General features: G+C 37.5%; 1 protein-coding gene across 4 annotated transcripts in view; it reads left to right on the forward strand.

Moving 5' to 3' along the window:
- The first annotated feature begins 411 nt into the window (after positions 1 to 411).
- The window catches only part of GTF2A1L (general transcription factor IIA subunit 1 like), a 168208-nt gene continuing 144226 nt past the window's right edge, over positions 412 to 24393 (forward strand). For 2 of the 4 annotated variants that reach the window (XM_044925896.2, XM_025261001.3), the window contains exons 1-6: positions 413 to 564; positions 3167 to 3268; positions 3460 to 3583; positions 14011 to 14066; positions 16540 to 16624; positions 17655 to 17974. In XM_044925896.2, the coding sequence (XP_044781831.2) occupies positions 493 to 564; positions 3167 to 3268; positions 3460 to 3583; positions 14011 to 14066; positions 16540 to 16624; positions 17655 to 17974 (759 nt within the window). In that variant the 5' untranslated portion in view covers positions 413 to 492. Of the gene's footprint in view, positions 565 to 693; positions 839 to 3166; positions 3269 to 3459; positions 3584 to 14010; positions 14067 to 16539; positions 16625 to 17654; positions 17975 to 24393 lie in introns of those variants that run through there. The other 2 variants (XM_044925895.2, XM_045162234.1) reach the window with 2 other exon arrangements.

The raw sequence follows: 24393 nt of genomic DNA on the forward strand, positions 1-24393 counted from the left end.
GTCTGGGGTGGGACCCAATAATTTGCATTTAACAGCTTCCCAGATGAAGCGGTTGCTGCTGTCCCACACTTTGAGAACCCATCTTAGAAGAGTTAGATTCTTGTTACATACTGGAGTTCAGCTGTGAGTGGGGCCTAAGGAGAGGAATGAAAATTAGTAGAAGACAGACACCTCTAATTCCTCTCTTTTCAAAGGTAAAGTGAACTGGGATCTACCACTGCATTGCTCATCCCCTATTTTGGTAGCCTTTATTTTACAACTTGAGAAAATAAAGGCTCTTTAAGGGTCATGTGAACAGCCCAAAGCTGATTACTCCGGTGGTTTCTTTGCTCCAGCAGACCAACCTCTCCCCTACCTCAGCACGGAATCTCCAGTTAACCCTGATCGGTTTATTAACCTTCTCTCCTCCCCTGCCCCGCCCGCAGCGTCTTGACGTAGTTGCACGGACAACGTGCACCCACATTCAAAGCCCACAGGGGGCCGTCCTCGGTGATGCACCTCGTGCTGCGCAGGCGCAAGCAGCAAGGCGCTGGAGCCGGTGTCATGGATTGTGTCAACCGGGTGGTAAGTGAGGATCATCAGCATGGCCTCTTGGCCTGCGCCCCGTGGGCGGGGAGTGTGACCCTGCGGTCATGGAAGCGGAGCTCCGCACACCCCTTTTTTTCCTCCTGCCCTTCACAGACATTCAGAGGCCCTCTCTCTTAGGGGCTTCTGCTGTTCTTCGCCTCCATGTTGGAGGACACGGATTAGAGCCAGTAGCTCACCTGGAAGTTGGATCTGGCTCCCATCAGAAGAGCAGATGTCCCTCCTCTTCTCCTCGCTTCTCATCCAAACTGAGGTCCTCTAGAATACGGATGTGGGATGGTGGTTAGAGGTGGAATGCACCTTAGCCCTTCCAGTTTCCTATGTGTTTAGAATTACTAAATTCAGTTTTACTTTTAATTGTAGCCCTTAATTTTAGTATGTTCGCTGTTGAATCTAAGCTGTATTATTTAACTGATACAACAGGTAATGTGATACTTTGTTACCCCAAACACATATTTTTAGAGGTCTCCCTCATCCTTCCATTTTCCCATCCGTAAGTATCTTAATGTTTAAGTGTTCAATTGAAATTGATAAACGGAGACGTTGCTCTCCTACCGCTAAGGAGTACCTAAACCTCACATGAGAATTGATAGGTTAAATGGCCTTGTGAGACTTTCTATCAATCTTAAAAACCTGAATTAAAGATAAAGGCAAGGAGTCATGTTGATTTTCAGTTCATTTCAAGTCAAAAGTTCACATTTGGTTAAAGGCAATGTAGTTTGTCCAGATCTGTGGTATTTTATGGGTTCCACCTATACATATACAGCATAAAAGGGTTCATGTCTTGAGAAAAGTTATTTTCATAATGTGTATCCATTGTCTGATTTTAGTGTGTTTTAAGATATGTAAAATAATTATACTTGAATTTACCATGTATACCATTTGATTATAATGAAGATAAACATAAAGTCTAACTGTAGTCCTAGAACAGAAAGTACGTTCAGTTCCTACTTTGCTTTTGAAATTTTGTGTTGTAATGGGTCATTTTCGATGGCTGCTGTTACATTCTGAGGGTAGATCTTAAAAGATGTTTTTATCCCTAGGAGTTTTTCCCCCTTGCTTTAAATGTGATCACACTAGCTGAGACCAACACTGAAGCCTCAATTTAGCACTCCTTTATCAGGGTTAACTGTTTTAGAAGAAGAGACTAATCTAGAGCACCTAATCTTACTGTTTATATTTGTGAATAACATATTACTTAAAATATTGTTGATTGGCTTATTTATAGGCTTACCCTTCGTCCTCAGAAGGATAAGTGTAAAGCCTAACTACTCTTGGCATGAACGTATTTATTTACTGAGTGGTATGAAAAAGCAGTCCTTGAATAACAGAATTTTCAATTTGGCCTGTTAATTGCTGAAATAAGAGCAATTCAACTACATTCCTATTTTGTCATTTCCTATCAGTCCACTAGGTCAGGTCAGTATTGTTAGTATACTTAGCATGGCTCTTTTTTTTTTTGCATTAATTTTCAAATTTTATTTATTTTTATATTTTATTTTATGTTTTGGCCATGCTGTATGACTTGCAATGAATCTTCATTCCTTGACTAGAGATTAAACTCGTGCCCCCAGTAGTGAAAGCATTGAGTCTTAACCACTGGACTGCCAGGATTATGGTGGAAGTGAAGCGCAGTTTACATAGATTTGAAGGACTGAGTTTATTTCACAAGGGCTATTTTTCTATTGATATAGACCAATTTTTAATCTGGTAAAAATCTGCTTTTAGGATGTTACTTACTCTCTGCAGACTATGGAAGGATAAGGTTCATTTAGTTTCTTAGTTTCTGTCCCTCTTAGGAAATCCTTTTTGTTGCAGTTTACTTGACATGGTTCAGGATATCTTTTGGATTATGTGTGTTTTGGAAGTAGGAAGCACTTTGGTGACTATTGTAAATGCCTGCCCCAAATTTATGAGTTGGAATTTATTTACATTTGTGGAAATAATAAACTCTAAAAACGCTCTTTTGATCTGTTTGAGAAAAGAGTAAACTGAACAAAAGGTTCATTTCCACCTGCCTTAAATTCATTTCCTTTTAAAAAGGACTGGGGAGGTTAAATACTGACACAGAAGTCAGGGAACATAAAAACAAGCATACATCTTGATGAGATTTGTACCTCGTATTTTCTTGTAGTATTGTGATTCAGGGCTTCCCTGATGGCTCAGCAGGTAAAGAACCTCCTGCAATGCAGAAAACCCAGGAGATGCCAGTTTAATCCCTGGGCTGGGAGGATCCCCTGGAGGAGGAAAGTGGCAGCCCACTCCAGTATTCTTGTCTGAAATATCCCTTGTACAGAGGAACCTAACAGACTGTAGTCCCTGCGGTCACAAAGAGTCAGACCTGAGTGAGCAGTCTACACTCTCATTGTGATTCAGCCTTATAGATAGACTGAGACTATGGATCTGAAATTAACACAATTTATGAAAAGCTAAGACTATCCTGGGAATAGGATGCATTTAGTGAAAATCCTTGTGGTGGCTTTTCTTTAAATATAAGATTAGAAAGTGTACATTTCATGTTTTTTAAGGCTGGGCATGCTCAAACTTGAATGTAAAACTTTTAACAATTGCTTTTATGTAGGCTAAACTTTACAGATCTGTAATTGAAGATGTGATTGAAGGAGTGAGGGATCTCTTTGCTGAAGAAGGTGTGGAAGAACAAGTCTTAAAAGACTTGAAGCAGGTTTGTAGAGAGTAAAAGTTTGTCTTTTGTTTTTTCAGCTTAAAAAATGGCTAAACTATAATTCAGAGCTCTTAATTAGCATTTAATACTTACCCACTTATTGAGATTTCAGTTGACAATTTAAAAGTTAAAAGAATAGCAGTAAATATCCTAATTGTTTTTTAAAGCCAACATTTTGTTTCTCTCTGCAGCTCTGGGAAACAAAGGTTTTGCAATCTAAAGCCACAGAAGACTTCTTCAGAAATAGTGTTCATTCACCTCTGTTCACTCTTCAGTTGCCACACAGCTTGCACCAAACATTGCAATCATCAGCAGGTTGGATACAGTTAGTAAATTAGTAGTATTTGTCTTTGTAACAAATTCTCCTTTGGTGGTGGTTTTGAATTAGGGTAATATTTTTAAGGTAAGAGGGCTTGGACTTCAAAAATCATTGTTAAATAAATGAATGCAGGATAAGTCATCACTGCCATGTAATTATTGATAAGAAAATTAGGTTGTTTAAACTATTTTTCTTTTTTTTTAATTCTGTAGTCCCAAAAGGTGACAAAACCATACTTCAGAAGAACAGTTGTATAGTTCATGGGCTATTGGGAGGGACCTCTGGTTATTTCAGAAAATTTAATTGGCTGTAGCCAAGGAGTAATCCAGCCATTGCTGGTAAAGAAGCAGAGGGAAAGATGGGTACTTGCAAGCTTGTACACTCTTTTTTCTTGCTGTCTGTATGTATTATAAATTTGCCATTGAATTGGAAGCAAAATGGAGCTTTTGTGAAGATGCCTAGAAATGGACCTTACGTGTATTGTCACTAATCTTGATCCTAGTGAATCTAGATCTCTGCTTTTAAGGGAAATATTTGTCCATAATATGTCTATTAGTTTACACTGGAAAAGATTAGCTGTTAGCAATACTATTATGTCTTTCTAGCCTTTATTTCTTTTTTCTCCCCTGATTCTTACGATCATTATGCTGTCCTGATATGTGTATGTGTATACATTTTCTTGTTGATACACAGAGAAGCAGGCAGATAGAGACACTGACAGACGCAGAGGCACACACCAGCAGACACACCTAGATACAGACATGCCCAGACAGACACACACACACAAAGTAGGTTTTATTTGATTTAGCTGGGATTCAATAGATTAATGTCTGTAAGGGTGGATTAAATTGTCAGTACAAACTGGTGTGGGCCAAGGCAAAGGGACAATAGTAAGTAGGCTTGTACCTTCTCTATAACAAGATGAGAGAATTTAAGTGTGGTAGCAATGATAACGTATAAAAATGAAACCAGCAAAGAGTGGTGAGTTACCAAACAGCTTTTATCTGACTCTGTGCTTAAAATGTAGAATATTGCACTGTAAGAGTTAGCCATAGCAGTTTTAATTACTTAGTTGACACACTGAAACATTTTCCATCAAATTTTTTTTTTGGCTATGCTTTCATTTTTAATTTTACTGTTTTATTAGGGCATTCCTTTTATTTCTGCATTTAAATAACATTCTTTTACTCTTTTTTTCATCATTAAAGAACTTTAAAGATTTTTTTCCTTAGGAGTGGCTTGGAGTGTGGTCCATGTGGAGGAGTAATATACTTGACTGGATTTTATCAAAAGTGTAGTTCTTGAAAAAAGAATAGCCAGAACACTTTCACTTTCTGTCATTCAAAATTGCAATACTAGATTTTGCCGCAAGATGGTAATATTACCAATGATTTAAATCACAAAATAGTCTTGCAACTAATATATCTAGCTGACTTTCACTCAACGCTTCATTCTAATTTCTTTCTTAGAGGTTAGAATAATAGACATAATTACATTTAAACAAGATAGTTTTTCTTATTCTCTCCTGCTTCATTCATAATGAAGTGAAGAGGAAGCACGTGTGTCCTGTAAAACTGCACCATAGGCCTTACTGCCTTCCATCTTCATTTCTAGGTACTCTAGTACCTAGTAAATTACTAACCTCATAAAATTGGAAGTGCTTTTTATGTCTTCTCATTGTATGCTTTTAAAAGCCTGATTAAGATAACCTAAACTTCTACAACCTTTTCATCTCTTGATAACAAGTTCTAATTAAATCTACAATGGAATAAGTCATTTGCCTTTGTCTGTTCCACAAATTTTATTATGTTTTCTTTGTATTATCCATTTGTTTAATAATTTGCTGTATCTTCAATTGTCAGCTTTTTTTTTCTTTTTTTGGGTGGGGGGTAACTCAGGAACGCTTTACACTTTGAAATCAAGAATCTCAAAGTACTTTTCTTTTGGGTTATAGATATCTGGCATATTAGAAGTTAAAGCTGAGACTTTTTAAAATGTTGATTTATTAATTTAAAAAGTGATTGCATGTTAATATATATTTGTTTAAAATAACTTTTCTAGAACAAAAAGTATTTAGTGAGAAGATTGGTATTGTTTCACTTTTCTGCAATTCTAGTTAATGTCTGGCTTAATTCAAGACAGCTGGATTCTCATATCTATTTCTAAATTTAATCTGTTGTGATATGTAGTTTTAGCAAAACTACATATAAGAAGAAAATCTAATATTCCATGGTTCAGTTCAGTTCAGTTTAGTCGCTCAGTCGTGTCTGACTCTTTGCGACCCCATGAATCGCAGCACACCAGGCCTCCCTGTCCATCACCAACTCCCAGAGTTCACCCAGACTCATGTCCATCGAGTCAGTGATGCCATCCAGCCATCTCATCCTCTGTCGTCCCCTTCTCCTCCTGCCCCCAATCCCTCCCAGCATCAGAGTCTTTTCCAATGAGTCAACTCTTCGCATGAGGTGGCCAAAGTACTGGAGTTTCAGCTTTAGCATCATTCCTTCCAAAGAAATCCCAGGGCTGATCTCCCTCAGAATGGACCGGTTGGATCTCCTTGCAGTCCAAGGCACTCTCAAGAGTCTTCTCCAAGACCACAGTTCAAAAGCATCAATTTTTCGGCACTCAGCCTTCTTCACAGTCCAACTCTCACATCCATACATGACTACTGGAAAAACCATAGCCTTGACTAGACGGACCATTGTTGGCAAAGTAGTGTCTCTGCTTTTGAATATGCTATCTAGGTTGGTCATAACTTTCCTTCCAAGGAGTAAGTGTCTTTTAATTTCATGGCTGCAGTCACCATCTGCAGTGATTTTGGAGCCCAAAAAATAAAATCTGACACTGTTTCCATGAAGTGATGGGACAGGATGCCATGATCTTTGTTTCTGAAGGTTGAGCTTTAAGCCAGCTTTTTCACTCTCCACTTTCACTTTCATCAAGAGGCTTTTGAGTTCCTCTTCACTTTCTGCCATAAGGGTGGTGTCATCTGCATATCTGAGGTTATTGATATTTCTCCCGGCAATCTTGATTCCAGCTTGTGTTTCTTCCAGTCCAGCGTTTCTCATGACGTACTCTGCATATAAGTTAAATAAGCAGGGTGACAATATAAAGCCTTGACGTACTCCTTTTCCTATTTGGAACCAGTCTGTTGTTCCATGTCCAGTTCTAACTGTTGCTTCCTGACCTGCATACAAATTTCTCAAGAGGCAGGTCAGGTGGTCTGGTATTCCCACCTCTTTCAGAATTTTCCACAGTTTATTGTGATCCACACAGTCAAAGGCTTTGGCATAGTCAATAAAGCAGAAATAGATTTTTTCTGGAACTCTCTTGCTTTTTCCATGATCCAGTGGATGTTGACAATTTGATCTGTGGTTCCTCTGCCTTTTCTAAAACCAGCTTGAACATCAGGAAGTTCACGGTTCACGTATTGCTGAAGCCTGGCTTGAAGAATTTTGAGCATTACTTTACTAGCGTGTGAGATGAGTGCAATTGTGCGGTAGTTTGAGCATTCTTTGGCATTGCCTTTCCTTGGGATTGGAATGAAAACGGACCTTTTCCAGTCCTGTGGTCACTGCTGAGTTTTCCAAATTTGCTGACATATTGAGTGCAGCACTTTCACAGCATCATCTTTCAGGATTTGAAAGAGCTCCACTGGAATTCCATCATGTCCACTAGCTTTGTTCGTAGTGATGCTTCCTAAGGCCCACTTGACTTCACATTTCAGGATGTCTGGCCCTAGGTCAGTGATCACACCATGGTGATTATCTGGGTCGTGAAGATCTTTTTTGTACAGTTGTTCTGTGTATTCTTGCCACCTCTTCTTAATATCTTCTGCTTCTGTTAGGTCCATACCTTTTCTGTCCTTTATCGAGCCCATCTTTGCATGAAATGTCCCCTTGGTGTCTCTAATTTTCTTGAAGAGATCTCTAGTCTTTCCCATTCTATTGTTTTCCTCTATTTCTTTGCATTGATCGCTGAAGAAGGCTTTCTTATCTCTCCTTGCTATTCTTTGGAACTCTGCATTCAGATGCTTATATCTTTCCTTTTCTCCTTTGCTTTTCGCTTCTCTTCTTTTCACAGCTATTTGTAAGGCCTCCTCAGACAGCCATTTTGCTTTTTTGCATTTCTTTTCCATGGGGATGGTCTTGATCCCTGTCTCCTGTACAATGTCACGAACCTCATTGCATAGTTCATCAGGCACTCTATCTATCAGATCTAGGCCCTTAAATCTATTTCTCACTTCCACTGTATAATCATAAGGGATTTGATTTAGGTCATACCTGAATGGTCTAGTGGTTTTCCCTACTTTCTTCAATTTAAGTCTGAATTCCATGGTTAGATAATTGAAAAAGCAGGAGTATTTTAATAGCTTTTTTGGGTAATTTGGTACTAAGGTAAAACTCAACAAGTGGTAGCTTTTGAGAGATTAGGTGCAAAGTAGAATCAATATCAGTGGACTTTTTGAAACTATATCAGTGGACTTTTTGTTAAAGTTCCCTGGTGTATCTTGCACTTTGAATGATTCTCTAACCTATGTGTAATTTTGTAACATATGTTGATGACTTGGAAAATGTTAGTTCACTGAGTTAAATATTTGACACATTGTTCATGATACAGGGTAAAAAGTCATTAGCATCCACCCACATCTCATCAGAAAAGTGTTCTAAGTATCAGAAAGCAATGAAGCTCACTGTTGTGGATATAGTTTCCAAAATTCTAATTTTTGCTTGAAAACTTGAATTTTATCATTCCTAAACAAACATTGTCAGTTCGCTTTTCTTTGAAGTGATGGGCACACTTAGTTCATTTTCAGAAAACTGCCATATACCCAGCTTTGAAGAACCATGGTTACTGTCAGTTTTTCTTTCAAGTAAAAGTAGTGTTTGTTGAAAAAAAGAAATTAGCTATGTCAGCTCCCAACTTAAACAATAGCACCATTGCATCTCGTTGTACTTCCTTGTACTTCTGTATGCTACAGAAATGCTTTATATGTTCTTCCAGTTTCCTCATACAGAATATTAAAAGGAAGTATACTTGAGGGTTGAAATTTAGTAAAAATAATTATTTATAGTTACATTAAGGAACTTCTTGGAGAAGGAAATGGCACCCCACTCCAGTACTCTTGCCTGGAAAATCCCATGGACGGAGGAGCCTGGTAGGCTGCAGTCCATGGGGTCGCTAGGAGTCGGACACGACTGAGTGACTTCACTTTCACTTTTCACTTTCATGCATTGGAGAAGGAAATGGCAACCCACTCCAGTGCTCTTGCCTGGAGAATCCCAGGGACAGGGGAGCCTGGTGGGCTGCCGTCTCTGGGGTCGCACAGAGTAGGACACGACTGAAGTGACTTAGCAGCAAGGAACTTCTTAAGTGAAACAGTTTTGTTGTTGCTGGTTTTATTTTTTTGTTGTTGTGAGTGAATAGCCGTAGAGAGTAAATACAGTGAGCACTAGTAGGGTTTGGTGCTAACAGGCTTACTTCATGTGACGGTGCCTTCAGTTTTAATCATTGTGGCTTTGTGCCAAGTGCAGATGTCAATAATACCCTGCCCCAAATGCTTAGTGAGAAATGAAAAAGGCATAAATTGCCTTGATACCCTGGTGGCTCAGATGGTAAAGAATCTGCCTGCATTGTGGAAGACCTGGGTTCCATTTCTGGGTTGAGAAGATCCCCTGGAGGAGGACATGGGAACCCACTCCAGTATTCTTGCCTGGAGAATCCCCATGGACAGAGGAGGCTGGTGGGCTACAGTCCATGGGGTCACAAAAGTCGGACACGACTTAGTGACTAAACGACCACCATTCTATTATTATATATCATTTATAGTCTTTTTTAAAAATAATTACTTTTAAAGAGCATCTTTAGATTCACAGATTTGAGAGAAATTTCGCATGTACTGCTTGCTCCCTACTCAAGCATTAGCCTCTTTAGTTATCAGCATCCCTCAGGAGAGTGCAGTATTTGTTATAATTATAAATAAACCTGCATTGATATGTAAAGTCACAGTTTACATGATCACTTTTGGTGTTCTACATTCTGTAGGGTTGGGCAGGTGCATAATGATTTGAATCCATTGTAATAGTTTCATACAGAGTATTTCCATTGCCCCCAATACTTCTGTGCTCCTCTTCATCGGTTCCCCTCACACCACTCCTTGGCAACCACTGATCTTTTTACTACTAATATCTCTATAGTTTTGCCTTTTCCAGGTTGTCATATATTTGGAATATTATACTATAGTATATAGCCTTTTCAGGTTGGCTTCTTTCCATTAGTAATATGATTTTAAGATCCTTCTGTGTCTTTTCATGGCTTGATAGCTCCTTTTGTTTCAGCACTAAATAATATTCCATTGTCTGGAGGTACTGCAGTTAATATACACTCATCCCCTGAACAATGACATATTGGTCTCTGAATTTGGCAATTATGAATAAAACTTCTGTAAAAATGAGTGTGCAGGTTTTTGTGTAAAAGTAAGTTTTCAACTCCTTTGTGTATAAATACCAAAGAATGTGATTGCTGGATCATATGATAAGAGTATATTTCATTTGGTAAGAAAGTGCCAAACTTTTCCAAAGTGGCTGAACCATGAGAGTTTGTTGCTCTGCATATTTATCAGCATATTGGTGTTATGTCTGCCATCTGTATATCTTCTTTGGTGAAGTGTTTATGTAGCTGCTTGATTTATTTTTTAATTTGATTATTTTGTTGTTGTTTAGTTTTAAGAGTTCTTTGTGTATTTTTAATAAGTCTCTTATCAGGTATGTCTTTTGCAAATATCTTCTCCCAAACTGTGGCTTGTCTTCTCATTCTCCTGACTTGTCTTTCACAAAGCAGTTTTTAATTTTAATGAATTCCAAATTATCAGTTATTTCTTTCATGGATTGTGCTTTTGGTGTTGTATCAAAAAATTCATTGCCATATTCAAGTCATCTAGATTTTCTCCTATGTTATTTTCTAGGAGTTTTATGGTTTTGCATTTTACATTTAGGTCTATGATCTGTTTTGAGTTAGTCCTTGTGAAGAGTGTAGGGCCTGTATCTAGGTTCCTTTTCTTTTTTTGCATGGTATGTTCAGTCTCAGCACTTTTTGTTGAAGAGACTGTATTTGCTCCATCTTATTGCTTATGCTTCTTTTGTCAAAAGTCAATTGATTATATTTACGGGGGGTCACCCTGGGCTCTTTGTTCTGTTCCTTTGGTCTATTTGTCTATTTTTGTTTTGCCATATTACACTGTCTTGATTACTGTAGCTTTATAGTAAGTCTTGAAGTTGGGCAGTATTAGTAGTTCAGTTTTTTCTCCTTGAATATCATATTGGTTATTCTGGATCTTTTGCTTATAATGCACTTTTGAGAGAGAAATGGGATTCTATTGATAATAACTTCAGAACAATAGGTGTAAACTGGGACTGTCTTGAGCACACTGGGGTGTGTTGTCAGTCTGCCCATGATTGCTGTATTCCTAGGGCCGTTCCAATCACCATCTGATTTTTGGTCTTCATGTCACATAGTCTTTTTGATGCAACCATCAGTCACTGTGGGAAGAAGATAAGGAAGAACCAGGAACATTGAGAGATTTGTTGGCTTTCAGCTTTGAGCATTGAAACTCTTAAACTTCAGGTACAAACTGCATGTCCAATTGTTCTTGAACTTGGATCGGTTGAAAATTTAAGCATTGCTGTTGTTTCTTGAGATGATTTGAATTAGAATATTCAGTTTGGTCATCAGGAGACAGCCATGTGCTAAAGAGTAGTCACAAAGAAGAAATTTACCAGTCTTTGCACCTCTTGAATAATGTGACTTGGATATTAAAATTTGGAATGGTTCAAAATGGACCCAAGTTTGTTAAGCTGCCTTAATGTATTAAAGACTGTTTGGTGTGTAGGGAAAAACACACTTATAACTGTGAATGTTGTTATGCTGTATTATATATTGTATAGTATATATTATGCTATCTTTTTATAAAGTTCATTAAATTATATTTGGCAGATTTTTAATTCCTTCTATATTCTAAAGCTTATTGTTTGTGAAATTTGCTATTTCTAGAGTATGAACAAACACCAAAATTCTGACTCTTCCAGTTCAAGTAAAAACATGTATTCAGTTAAAACTTAATTGGTTATCAAAACTGTCTCGAGTATTTTAAAAAGTACGTTTCAGGCACATATAATTTGTGAATGTGTATGAATGGTGAATTTAACTTGTGAATTTAGTATCAAAATTAAGTAGGAACTGCGTGAAACTTTACTATAAAATTTTGTTAGTTCAGTTCTTTTGATGACTATAAAGAAACTCTTAAAACTCTCTTATAGCTCTGTTTGATTTACATGAGTAGAGAGAATTATCCTCTGGGATTTATTTCAGAGTATTTAAAAGGGGAGAATTGTTGCTATTTTTCCTCAGAAATTCTTTTAATTGCTGCAGACAGTATGTTAACAGATTTTTGTTTCCTCTCAGGCTGTGACTTAAGCTGTACCAGCCTAAGCTTTGCTCACTTCAGCTAATTAAGACTAATACCATTGTGTTCCTGCCACTCCAGTTCTTTCTAATTGAGCCTTTCTAAAAGAATGCCTGCTAATAAGCAAAGCCATAGATGGCAGAGGATAAAAATAATTTTGTACCTCATTAACTATCAGTCTCTGTAGCTTCACTTCTGTTGTCTTAATGTGACAAGAATGGTTAGTTAAAAAAATTTGCTCTTCTGAGCTGTTTGTTGTATGTAATGGAGCCACTTTAGTGTCAGAAGTGGATCTTTGGGGAAGTGAAAGTGAAGTCGCTCAGTCGTGTCTGACTCTTTGCGACCCCATGGGCTGTAGCCTACTAGGCTCCTCCATCCATGGGATTTTCCAGGCAAGAGTACTGGAGTGGGGTGCCATTTCCAAGTCTTCCTTAATACAGTATGTGAAAAAAAATACCATAAAAATATTATGTTTAATATATACATGCTGCTTAAACATGCAAAAATGTTTTCTATTTCATTAAAGAAAAGAGATGGTCTTCTAACAGTCAGGTTCAAGTAGATAAAATGAACCTTGAGGTAAGGTTTAAGGTTATATTGGTCAACTAAGATCTTTCTAGTAACTATTTGTTTTTTAGACTGATGTTTAAATAAATTTTATTGAAGCATAGTAGATTGAAAATGTGTTAGTTTCTGCTGTACAACAAAGTGAATCAGTTATAAATATACATATATCCACTCTTTTATAGATGCTTTTCCCATATAGCAGAGAAGGCAATGGCACCCCACTCCAGTACTCTTGCCTGGAAAATCCTATGGATGGAGGAACCTGGTAGGCTGCAGTCCATGGGGTTGCTAAGAGTCGGACACAACTGAGTGACTTCACTTTCACTTTTCCCATATAGGTCATTACAGGGTTTTGAGAAGTTTCCTGTGCTATACAATAGCTTCTTAATAATTATCTATTTTATATGTGGTAATATGTGTATGTTATTCCCACTCTCCCAATTTATCCCTCCCCCACCTTCTCCCACCCTAGTAACTGTAAGTTTGTTTTCCCCATCTGTGACTGTATTTTGTAAATAAGTTCATTTGTACCATTTTTTTTGATTCCACATATAAATGATATTATATATTTGTTTTTCTCTGTCTGACTTCACTCAGTATGACAATCTCTAGGTTTCCATGTTGCTGCAGATGACATTATTTTGTTCTTTTTTAGACTTATTTTTAAACAATTGCATTTAAAACCATTTGGCCAACCTTCTAGATGTACAAAACCAAAGGGATAGTTAGCATAGGAAATTGGTGCAAATAAAGATAAATGAGATGACAGGTTTAATGCAGGTTGAGTTGGTGTTCTTCTAAGAATTTATTGTCATATTTTTCTTTGCAGTTTACCTGAAGTCCTGCAGAGACTTCAGGAGACATGTTCTTTTAGATTTACTCTTAAAACTGTGTATCTATGTTTGCTTAATTACTTGACTAAAGTACTATAAATAAATTTTCATGAAATAAATTAATTGAAATTTCTTTTGAACCTATTAAAACTTAGAATGATTTATGGTAGTTTACATTTTTGTTTTTTTTGCTTAAAGTATAGTTGCTTGGAAACATGCCATAAAATTACTTTTTTTCCGTTATGAAAAGTTGTGATGGAGGTACATTGACTTCCTAAAGACAACCTAGCTGTTTTACTATGGACTTCTATAATACAATATACTTGATTGCAATGGGATTTTCTTTTGGTACTTAAAATAGTTGTAAAGTCTTTATCTGAAATTGTTGGGAAAAGATATGATTAACTATTTTTACCTCACTTGGAATCAGAAAGTATAGAATTTATCATGGTTGAAATGTTAGTGATGGAAAGCATTAAAAAAAATAAGGTATACTTAGAGAAATTTTATTAAATTGGTAAAATCTAATGACTATGTAATGTTTATTTTGTTTTCTATACAGCATCGTTTGTTATTCCTGCTGGTAGAACTCGTCCCAGTTTTACCGCAGCAGAACTGGTATGTAGCTTATTTAAGATATATTTTTAAAAGAGATGCCCCAGTTTTAGTGAATGGTGGCTGAAGGCTGGGCAGAGATGTAATTTGTAAAACTTTAGTTGAATGAGGAAAGATGTCGTAAGGGATGGGAAGACAAAAATAGCTTCTATAATATAGATGTTGGAAAAATTCACGAGTTTCAGATGTAATATTTTCTCACCAGCTTTTCCTATCTTCCAGAGCAGTTGTTAGCATCTGCCAAGACTGTACCTACCAGATTAGGAAATTTCTAAAGTTACATTGTATGGAGTTTTAATACACTGTATAATGTTATATACTTAGTGGTTCCTAAGTAGATGATTTTGATATGCTGCATTTTCTGACTTTTTCCCCCCTAGCGTTGAGGCACATCATAGTTCTTCCTTTTATTTAAGTGGAATATTTTGGTTATTTTTTACCTTTGTATAATAGAGGTCGGTTTCCCCCCTAGGATTTGGGGGCAGAAGATAAAATTTAAAACTTACATATAGAAAATTGAGTAGTTTTCAGGTGGGGAAAAATAGAACTATTTCTCTCTCTCTTTTTTTTAAAGGTTTCCCTGGTGGCTTAGTGGTAAGAAATCCACCTGCTAATGCAGGAAATGCGGATTCCATCCCTGGATCAGGGACATCCCCTGGGGAAGGAAGTGGCAACCCATTCTAGTATTCTTGCCTGGAGAATCCCATAGACAGTGGAGCCTAGTGGGCTACAGTCCATGGGGTCGCAGAATTGGACACGACTTTGCAACTAAACAACAACAAAAGATGATATATGATTGACTAACTGTTCTTCACCTTCTTCCAGCCCACGAGTTACCTTTCTGGGTACAAGATTTTTGTTGTTGTTTAGTCACTAAGTTGTGTCTGACTCTTTTGCGACTCCTTGGACTGTAGCTCTCCAGGCTCCTCTGTCCATGGGATTCTCCAGGCAAGAATACTGGAGTGGGTTGCCATTTCCTTCTCCAGGGGATCTACCCCACCCAGGTATAGAACCTGTGTCTCCTGCATTGGCAGGCAGGTGCTTTACAGCTGACTCACTTAGTGGACCATTTATTTCTGTTTCTTCATTAAAAACAAAAATCATAGTCCTTACCACAATTTTTAGAAAGAATGGTGCTGCTTTTGATAAGATACCAGTGAAGAAATATTTCTATCTTTGGAATTCTTGGAAATAAGTTCTCATTAATGGTGGGTTTCCCTGGTGGCTCAAATGGTAAAGAATCTGCCTACAGTGCAGGAGACCCAGGTTTGTTCCTTGGGTTGGGAATATCCTCTAGAGAAAGGAATGGCTACTGACTCCAGTACTTGCCTGAAGAATTCAATGGACAGAGGAGATTGGTGGGCTACAGGCCATAGGGTCACAAAGAGTTGGACTTGACTGGAGCAACTAACGCATACACGAAGAGTAAAATCAGATTTAGAAAGTAAAAAGTGATAGGGCCCTACAGGATTGTATCCCAAAGGTAGCTGTTTTAACCGTATGATATATATCCATTTAGACTTCTTCATTAAAGAAAGTTGTATTAATTTTCACAGTAAAAGTAGGATCATTCTCTGGACTATTTCTGTCATTTCTTTTTTCTAAACTTAGTAATATAGATGGCCCTTCTCAATGCCAGGTAAATATTGATTAGCCTTAGTGGATGTGTCACAGTTTAATTAACCAGCCTTTTGTTTATGGACATTTAAATTATTTTTAGTATTTTTCTAATATGGCATTACATTGGTGATACTTGTAGATAATGTTTTGGTGTGTTTGTGATAATCAGGTAATTGGGATAAATTTCTGGAAGTAGAATTTCTGGGTCAAAGATAATGCATGTTTTTAGTTTTGGTATATACTGCAAAACTGCTGTCCAAAAGGATTGTACCATATATGCTCATATAAGCAGAGGTGTGAGAGGATATGATTTTTATCATATTCTTAGCAGCATTGGGTAATATTAATCAGTCTTTTAAATTTTTGCATGTCAGATAGACAAACATGTTTCCTTATCTTTTCATTTAGTTTTTAAAAAATTTTAAAATCCTAAGGTCTAATTATTCTCAAATAAAAATGATACACTTTAATCTGCTTTAAAATAATATTAGTGATCAACTTACAGACTAGAGGACTCCTATAAACAACTGTGGATCTTATATTTGACATCTTGAGGATCAGTGCCCATTTTAAAGCTATGTTGTGGGCAGATTTTATGAGTCAGTGTTCATGTTATTTATGAAGACTTACTGACTTCATTGCTAATAGCCATAGAAGGAAATTCCTTTTATTTTTAATGAGATGATCTACATCAATTATTAAAAAGCTGTTTTACTCAAGAGTACTCAGCCCTAATGTTGGGTTACTATTGTCCTGTTGACCTTAATCAGATTTTTTTGTATCCTCTATGAGATCAGGAAAAAAGTTTCAAGTAAAGCCTCTTTCTAACTTTCGAATGTAAAATTCTCATATCTAGGGCACCTCAAACTCCAGTGCAAGCTTTACTTTTCCTGGTTATCCTATTCATGTACCGGTGGGTGTGACACAGCAGACTACATCTGGTAAGAGTATAGTCTTATGAATATTTTGTTTTTAGCATTGGTACTGACTTCTGGATATTAACTTCCATGAGTTTAAATTAACTATACCTCAAGTCATTGAAGTTATAGGAACTTTTGATAAACCTTACTTAAAAGTAATAATAAATAGTAGTTGTTATGAAAGCAAGCTACAGCAAAAAACACTAAGCCTCTCTATTAAGACAGGCACTAAGCTTGTCCCCACATTTCACTTCCAGTTCTCTTTCCCCACATTGTATAAGATGCTTTGTGTAGGTTTTCTCTAGTTTAAGCTAGTTCCCGGAATTTTTATACACATATCCCAGCTAGGTCTAATCAAGAAAAACTAAAGATTAGATTTATCAACCTTTGCCTCCTTTCTTATTGGAGATTGTATCAGAATATTTGAAAAATTTGAAGGTTTAACTTGTGTCTGCTTTTCAGAGAACTATTTCTTTATTTGAAAGAGAATCATACCTATTTTTTTTTTGGTCATTACAGACTTTAAGCAAAGTACCTGACTCAGTGTTCAAAAAGTAAATTTCTTTCTTCTTTTTAGTATTATTTTAAGGAAAGAAGGGGAAAATTTGTTAACTTTTGAAATTATTAAATCCTTTTTGGACAGCCTTGTCTTATAGTTGTTCTATGGTATCTTATATCTAAAGTATACATTCTCCATGACTAGGTTTCTTAAAAATCCCAATTTAGGTTATTAACACTGTAATTTATTACACAGTGGGAAAGGCTCATGGAATAAATATTGGTGGCCTGTGTATGTCTCCAAATGTGCCATATAAGCAATAGTGGGAAAAGGCTAAAGTTAAAGCAAGATATATTTAATTTTTCGAAATAAGAGTAATACATTATTATGGTAGAAGACACACACAAAAAAATCTGGAAAAAAAAACTCCTAGAGATAACCACTGTTAACCTATTGATATATTTCCTCCTGGTCTCCTGTGCATGAGATTGTTTTTTTTTAAAGGAGATTAGGATTCTGTTATACTTACAGTTTTGTTTTCTCCTTTTAAAGCTCACCTTTGTAAAGTCAGTGTACCATTTATGGTGACACAGACTTCTGAAAGAGCAAGTATTCTTCAGCATCCAGTTCAGCAAGTATTTCAGCTGCTTGGGCAGCCGTCAATAATACAGACCAGTATTCCACAATTAAACCCATGTTTTCTTCAAGCAACTACTGAAAAATCACTGAGAATGGAAACTGTGCTCCAGCAACCTATAGTTCTTCCTTCTGAGACAGTGGATAAGAAACATTTAGAAAACACTACCAGTGATATTCTTGTACCTCCTGGAAATGAGCATAAAATCATATCTGAAGCTTTATTGAATCAGCTGGTAAGCTCTCAGTACATCAGCTTTCCAGGTGGTGTATTTACTCCACAGGTCTCTCAGATTCCATTGTGGAGCCAGTGCTCTGGGTTTCAGCTCGCATGACTCAAAATCTGCATGGGCCCATTTCCACTAGCCCTCAGGGAGCTCAGCACCAGCATGTGCTTGAGGCTCAGCCTAGTGTTCTTAAAAACAGGATGTGTGGATGTGATTCTGTAAAGCAACCAAGAAATACAGAGGAGCCCAATAGCCTACCTGTCTCAGAGAAGGTAGTACTGTGTTTAACTTACTGATATTAACAGATAAACAGTAGCCAGTGATTAGATGTCCTGAGTGGCTTTTTTTTTAACCTGTAACATTACTCAAAAGTATGCTTTGCTTTTTCGTTTAGAAGATTGTTTCTTTATTTTCTTTAAACACACCTATCAGTTTTTAAAAGTATTCATGCTCAGCATTTCTAAACTTTTAGTTTTCATGAATGAATTAGAATATTTCTTTGAAGAAAATGCATTTGTTTTAAGCTTCCCTGGTGGCTCAGCTGGTAAAGAATCTGCCCACAGTGCGGGAGATCTGGGTTCGATCCCTGGTTTTGGAAGATCCCCTGGAGAAGTGAACGGCTACCCACTCTAGTATTCTGACCTGGAGAATTCCATGGACTGCATAGTCCATGGGGTCACAAAGAGCTGGACACAACTGAGCGACCTTCACTTTTCAATCTGTTTTATGTTTCCCTTACATTGTGAGGATTGTTTTTGTGTGCAGATAAAGTTTAAGATTCAGAAGTGCATCCTAGTAATTAAGTGAGTATTTTGAGGTAATTCATTAAATGTTCAAAAGAGATCCAAAGTCTTATTTCTTGTTCTACCTTTGTGCTTAGTCACTCTGTTCTACATAATTTTCCTAAATTTCCATATGAAAGTTTTCTCTGCACGAGGAAGTATCTTTCTGGTAGATATTTTGTTTCTATGTTTGCTAAAATACTAATTTCTTTTGGAATTCAAACCACTAAAAAATAGCTCCTAATTAACTTTCCATATTAAAAATAGGTTCACATTACTAATTTCCAAGGAATTCATAGTGATTGCAGAAAGATTCATGGAGAATTTTGCATGGTAAAATTAAAAAATCTTGTGTTATTTTTTTTACAAATGTAAAATGTCTTACAGCTAACTCTACTTATACAATTTAGTGACATATGACAAATAATTGAAAACTTGTGTCTCCGACTAATGATTTAGTAGTCCTTTAGAAATGCTGTACGAATCTGTAGCAATATAGTAGTTAATTGCAACCTTAATACTTTTCTAGATAAAAGGGAAGGGTATAGTATAAGGTTTACTATGAAAGAGAAAGTCACTCAGTCATGTCTGACTCTTTGCGACCCCATGGACTGTAGCCTGCCAGATTCCTTTGTCCATGGAATTCTCCAGGCAAGAATATTGGAGTGGGTTCAGTTCAGTTCAGTTCAGTCGCTCAGTCGTGTCCGACTCTTTGTGACCCCATGAATCACAGCACACTAGGCCTCTCTGTCCATCACCAACTCCCGGAGTTCACCCAGACTCATGTCCATTGAGTCAGTGATGCCATCCAGCCATCTCATCCTCTGTCCTCCCCTTCTCCTCCTGCCCCCAAATCCCTCCCAGCATCAGAGTCTTTTCCAACGAGTCAACTCTTCGCATGAGGTGGCCAAAGTATTGGAGTTTCAGCTTCAGCATCAGTCCTTCCAATGAACACCCAGGACTGATCTCCTTTAGGATGGACTGGTTGGATCTCCTTGTAGTCCAAGGGACTCTCAAGAGTCTTCTCCAACACCACCGTTCAAAAGCATCAATTCTTCGGCACTCAGCTTTCTTCACAGTCCAATTCTCACATCCATAATGACCACTGGAAAAACCATAGCCTTGACTAGACAGATCTTTGTTGGAAAAGTAATGTCTCTGCTTTTGAATATGCTATCTAGGTTGGTCATAACTTTCCTTCCAAGGAGTAAGCGTCTTTTAATTTCATGGCTGCAATCACCATCTGCAGTGATTTTGGAGCCCCCAAAAAATAAAGGCTGACACTGTTTCCACTGTTTCCCCATCTATTTCCCATGAAGTGATGGGACTGGATGCCATGATCTTCGTTTTCTGAATGTTGAGCTTTAAGCCAATTTTTGCACTCTCCTCTTTCACTTTCATCAAGAGGCTTTTAGTTTCTCTTCACTTTCTGCCATAAGGGTGGTGTCATCTGCATATCTGAGGTAATTGATATTTCTCCCGGCAATCTTGATTCCAGTTTGTGCTTCTTCCAGCCCAGCGTTTCTCATGATGTACTCTGCATATAAGTTAAATAAGCAGGGTGACAATATACAGCCTTGAAGTACTCCTTGTCCTTTTTGGAACCAATGTGTTGTTCCATGTCCAGTTCTAACTGTTGCTTCCTGACCTGCATACAGATTTCTCAAGAGGCAGGTCAGGTGGTCTGGTATTCCCATCTCTTTCAGAAATTTCCACAGTTTATTGTGATCCACACAGTCAAAGGCTTTGGCATAGTCAATAAAGCAGAAATAGATGTTTTTCTGGAATTCTCTTGCTTTTTTGGTGATCCAGCGGATGTTGGCAATTTGATCTGTGGTTCCTCTGCCTTTTCTAAAACCAGCTTGAACATCAGGAAGTTCACGGTTCACATATTGCTGAAGCCTGGCTTGGAGAATTTTGAGCATTACTTTACTAGCGTGTGAGATGAGTGCAATTGTGCAGTAGTTTGAGCATTCTTTGGCATTGCCTTTCTTTGGGATTGGAATGAAAACGGACCTTTTCCAGTTCTGTGGCCTCTGCTGAGTTTTCTAAATTTGCTGGCATATTGACTGCAGCACTTTCACAGCATCATCTTTCAGGATTTGGAATAGCTCAACTGGAATTCCATCACCTCTACTAGCTTTGTTCATAGTGATGCTTTCTAAGGCCCACTTGACTTCACATTCCAGGATGTCTCGCTCTAGGTGAGTGATCACACCATCGTGATTATCTTGGTCATGAAGATCTTTTTTGTACAGTTCTTCTGTGTATTCTTGCCATCTCTTCTTAATATCTTCTGCTTCTGTTAGGTCCATACCATCTCTGTCCTTTGTTGAGCCCATCTTTGCATGAAATGTTCCCTTGGTATCTCTAATTTCTTGAAGAGATCTCTAGTCTTTCCCATTCTGTTGTTTTCCTCTATTTCTTTGCATTGATCGCTGAAGAAGGTTTTCTTATCTCTCCTTGCTATTCTTTGGAACTCTGCATTCAGATGCTTATATCTTTCCTTTTCTTCTTTGCTTTTCGCTTCTCTTCTCTTCACAGCTATTTGTAAGGCCTCCCCAGACAGCCATTTTGCTTTTTTGCATTTCTTTTCCATGGGAATGGTCTTGATCCCTGTCTCCTGTACAGTGTCACTAACCTCCATCCATAGTTCATCAGGCACTCTGTCTATCAGATCTGGTCTGGAGTGGGTAGCCGTTCCCTTCTCCAGGGGATCTTCCCAACCCAGGCATCAAACCCAGGTCTCTTGCATTGCAGCGAGATTCTTTATTGTCTGAGCCACCAGGGAAGCCCAAGGTATCCTATAGGGTACAGTGAAGGATAACGAACAAAGAACATGTTTATCAGAAACCATTTGACTTATTCTTAGAGTGTTTCAGATGTTTGATGAAGCCTGTTCAAAATCTTTTAGCAGGTGTTTTTAGTTTAGTTTGGTATAATGTATTAAGGGCTTCTCTAGTGACTCCGATGGTAAAGAATTCACATGCAATGCGGGAGACCTGGGTTTGACCCCTGGGTTGGGAAGATCCCCTGGAGGAGGGAATGACAACCCACTCCAGTATTCTTGCCTGGAGAATCCCCATGGAGAAAGGAATCTGGCGGGCTACAGTCCATAGGGTCGCAAAGAGTCTGACATAACTGAGTGACTAAGTACACACACTAAGGGTAAAACACTTTTTGAGCATTTTTTATCATATTTTCACAAACCATATAAAATTTAAGAAATGTAGGATAAATTCCTAATTATGAAACAGATGATTTTGAGAGAAAATGACTGTAAGTGTTTCCATCACTTATAATTTTAGAGGCGTTTTCCTCCTGGACTCTGACGTTTAAAGATTTCTGGAGTGATGATTCAAGGACTTATTCTGCTGTCACCTATTAGATGTCATCTTGTATTGTTTTGATATGGAGAAGTCGATCAGTTAAGGAGGATTAAGTGAGGATTGTTTAGAGGGTAGTGGTTAAGAGCTTAAGCTTTAAACGCACAACAGGTTCAAATTCCAGGGTTGCCTCTTAAAAGCAAACTATGTAATGTTGCTCTTTAAAATTCAGTGATTGTCTGTAAACTGGGCATAAAACCAGCCTCATAATTTTTAGAGTTATCAGAGATGTTTATGGAGTTTTTAATAGCTTCTGTCACCATGATAAGATTTAGATTAGTGCTGTTACGCTTTATGGGCATGTGACATATTGGATAATGGTTCATACAACTTGTTGGTTGATTTTAAAATATATCTGTATTTAAAACACAAACATTGAAAGGAATTTAATTTATGTTAAAAATTTTTTCCGTTGGATATCTTAAAATAGTAATCTGGTAAAATTTATACTAATATAATTTTCAAAAAAGTTTATAAATAACTCTCTATAAGTAGCTTTCAGAAATTCTTATTGCTGAAAACAAGTTACAGTTAGCCCTTCGTGTACAATTAGCCTGCTTTTCCTGTGTAGACTGCCAAAGATCTTAAGGTTTTATGTAGGTTTAACATCATTATTGTTGCATAAAATATATTCCTGACAGTTTTTTACATGCTCCTATTTTAAGGTGCATATTATTGTATATTACTATGTTAAGTTTTTCCTCAGTGGAGGAATTTTGTTTTCTAATCTTACAATGCTATAGAAAATTAGGAACTCGGATTTTCATTGTAACTCCCAAAAGTAGAAGGAGAGAAATGGGTATGATGGTGTATCTTCTCCAGCTCCTTTTCATCTCTTGCTTCTCTCCCCACCATCTTCATTGTCCCTCTCCCAGATATTATTTCTGCTACCTTCTCTTTAAAATATTTACCTTTCTGACTGCTTCTTCTTATCTCCTTCATGAGTCCTCTTTATCTGCCCTTCCTGTTTCCTAAAGGTTCTATCCTCAGCTTGTTTCTTAGTTCATGTTTTCCATGGGCAGTCTCATGCAATATCATGGTTTTAACTATGATCTTCTTATTGATAACTGCATTTCCAATCCTGTTATTCTCTTGAACTTCAGTCTCCAACTCAGTGGACATGAATTTGAGTAAGCTCTCGGAGTTGGTGATGGACAGGGAAGCCTGGCATATTGCAGTACATGGGGTAGCAGAGTTGGACACGACTGAGTGACTGAACTGAACTGAAAGTATTGAAATCATATAGAGTCTGTTCTCTTATCATACAGTGGACTCTTAAACAGCAGAGGGGTTAGGGACCCTGAGCTCTCTGCAGTGAAAAATCTACGTATAAGTTTATATAGTCAGCCCTCTGTATCCATGAAAGTGAAAGTCACTCAGTTATGTCTGACTGTACTGGAGTGGGTACCCTTTCCCTTCTCCAGGGGATCTTCCCAAGCCAGGGATCGAACCCAGATCTCCCTCATTGCAGGCAGATTCTTTACCAGCTGAGCCACAAGGGAAGCCCTCTGTATCCATGGATTCAACCAATCACAGATCTTGCAGTACATATTTATTGAAAAAGATCCATGTGTAATGGACCTGCACATTTCAGACCTATATTGTTCAGGGGCCCACTGTATGGCATGTGATTTACCATTTTAGCCATTTTTTAGGTGTTCAGTTCAGTGCCATTAAGTGTGTTACATGGTTGTGCAACCATCACTACTGTGCATCTCTCGAACTTTCTAATCATCCCCCAACTGAAATTCTGTACCCATTAGAAAATAACTTCCCATTACCCCCTCCATTCAGCTACTGGTAACTTCTATTCTACTTTCTGTGTCTATGAATTTGATTACTCTAGGTACCTTGTGAATGGTATCATACAATATTTGTGCTTTTGTGACAGGTTTATTTTACTTAGCACATTTTTAAGGTTCATTCATGTTGTAGCATATAAAGGAATTTCATTCCTTTTAAAGACTGAATCATATGATTTTTGACATCCTTTAATACCAAGTATTTCTGGAATCTATTCCCTCTTCTCCATCTATTGCCTTAATTGTCTCTCACTTGGGATAATATAGTTCCTAACTAATTACTAGCCTTATAGTCTTTGCGTGTTCTTATTCCACTCTTCCCAATCCACCCATCCTAGAGGTTAAAAGATTCAGGGATGAGAAATGTTTTGGATTCCTTTTATATCCCTTAATAACCATGTGAGTTGGACAAGTTTCTATATCCTCATTTGTAAATAAAGATAATCGTATCTACCATA

Source organism: Bubalus bubalis, chromosome 12 (genome assembly GCF_019923935.1).
Source record: "Bubalus bubalis isolate 160015118507 breed Murrah chromosome 12, NDDB_SH_1, whole genome shotgun sequence".
Lineage (NCBI taxonomy): Eukaryota > Metazoa > Chordata > Mammalia > Artiodactyla > Bovidae > Bubalus > Bubalus bubalis.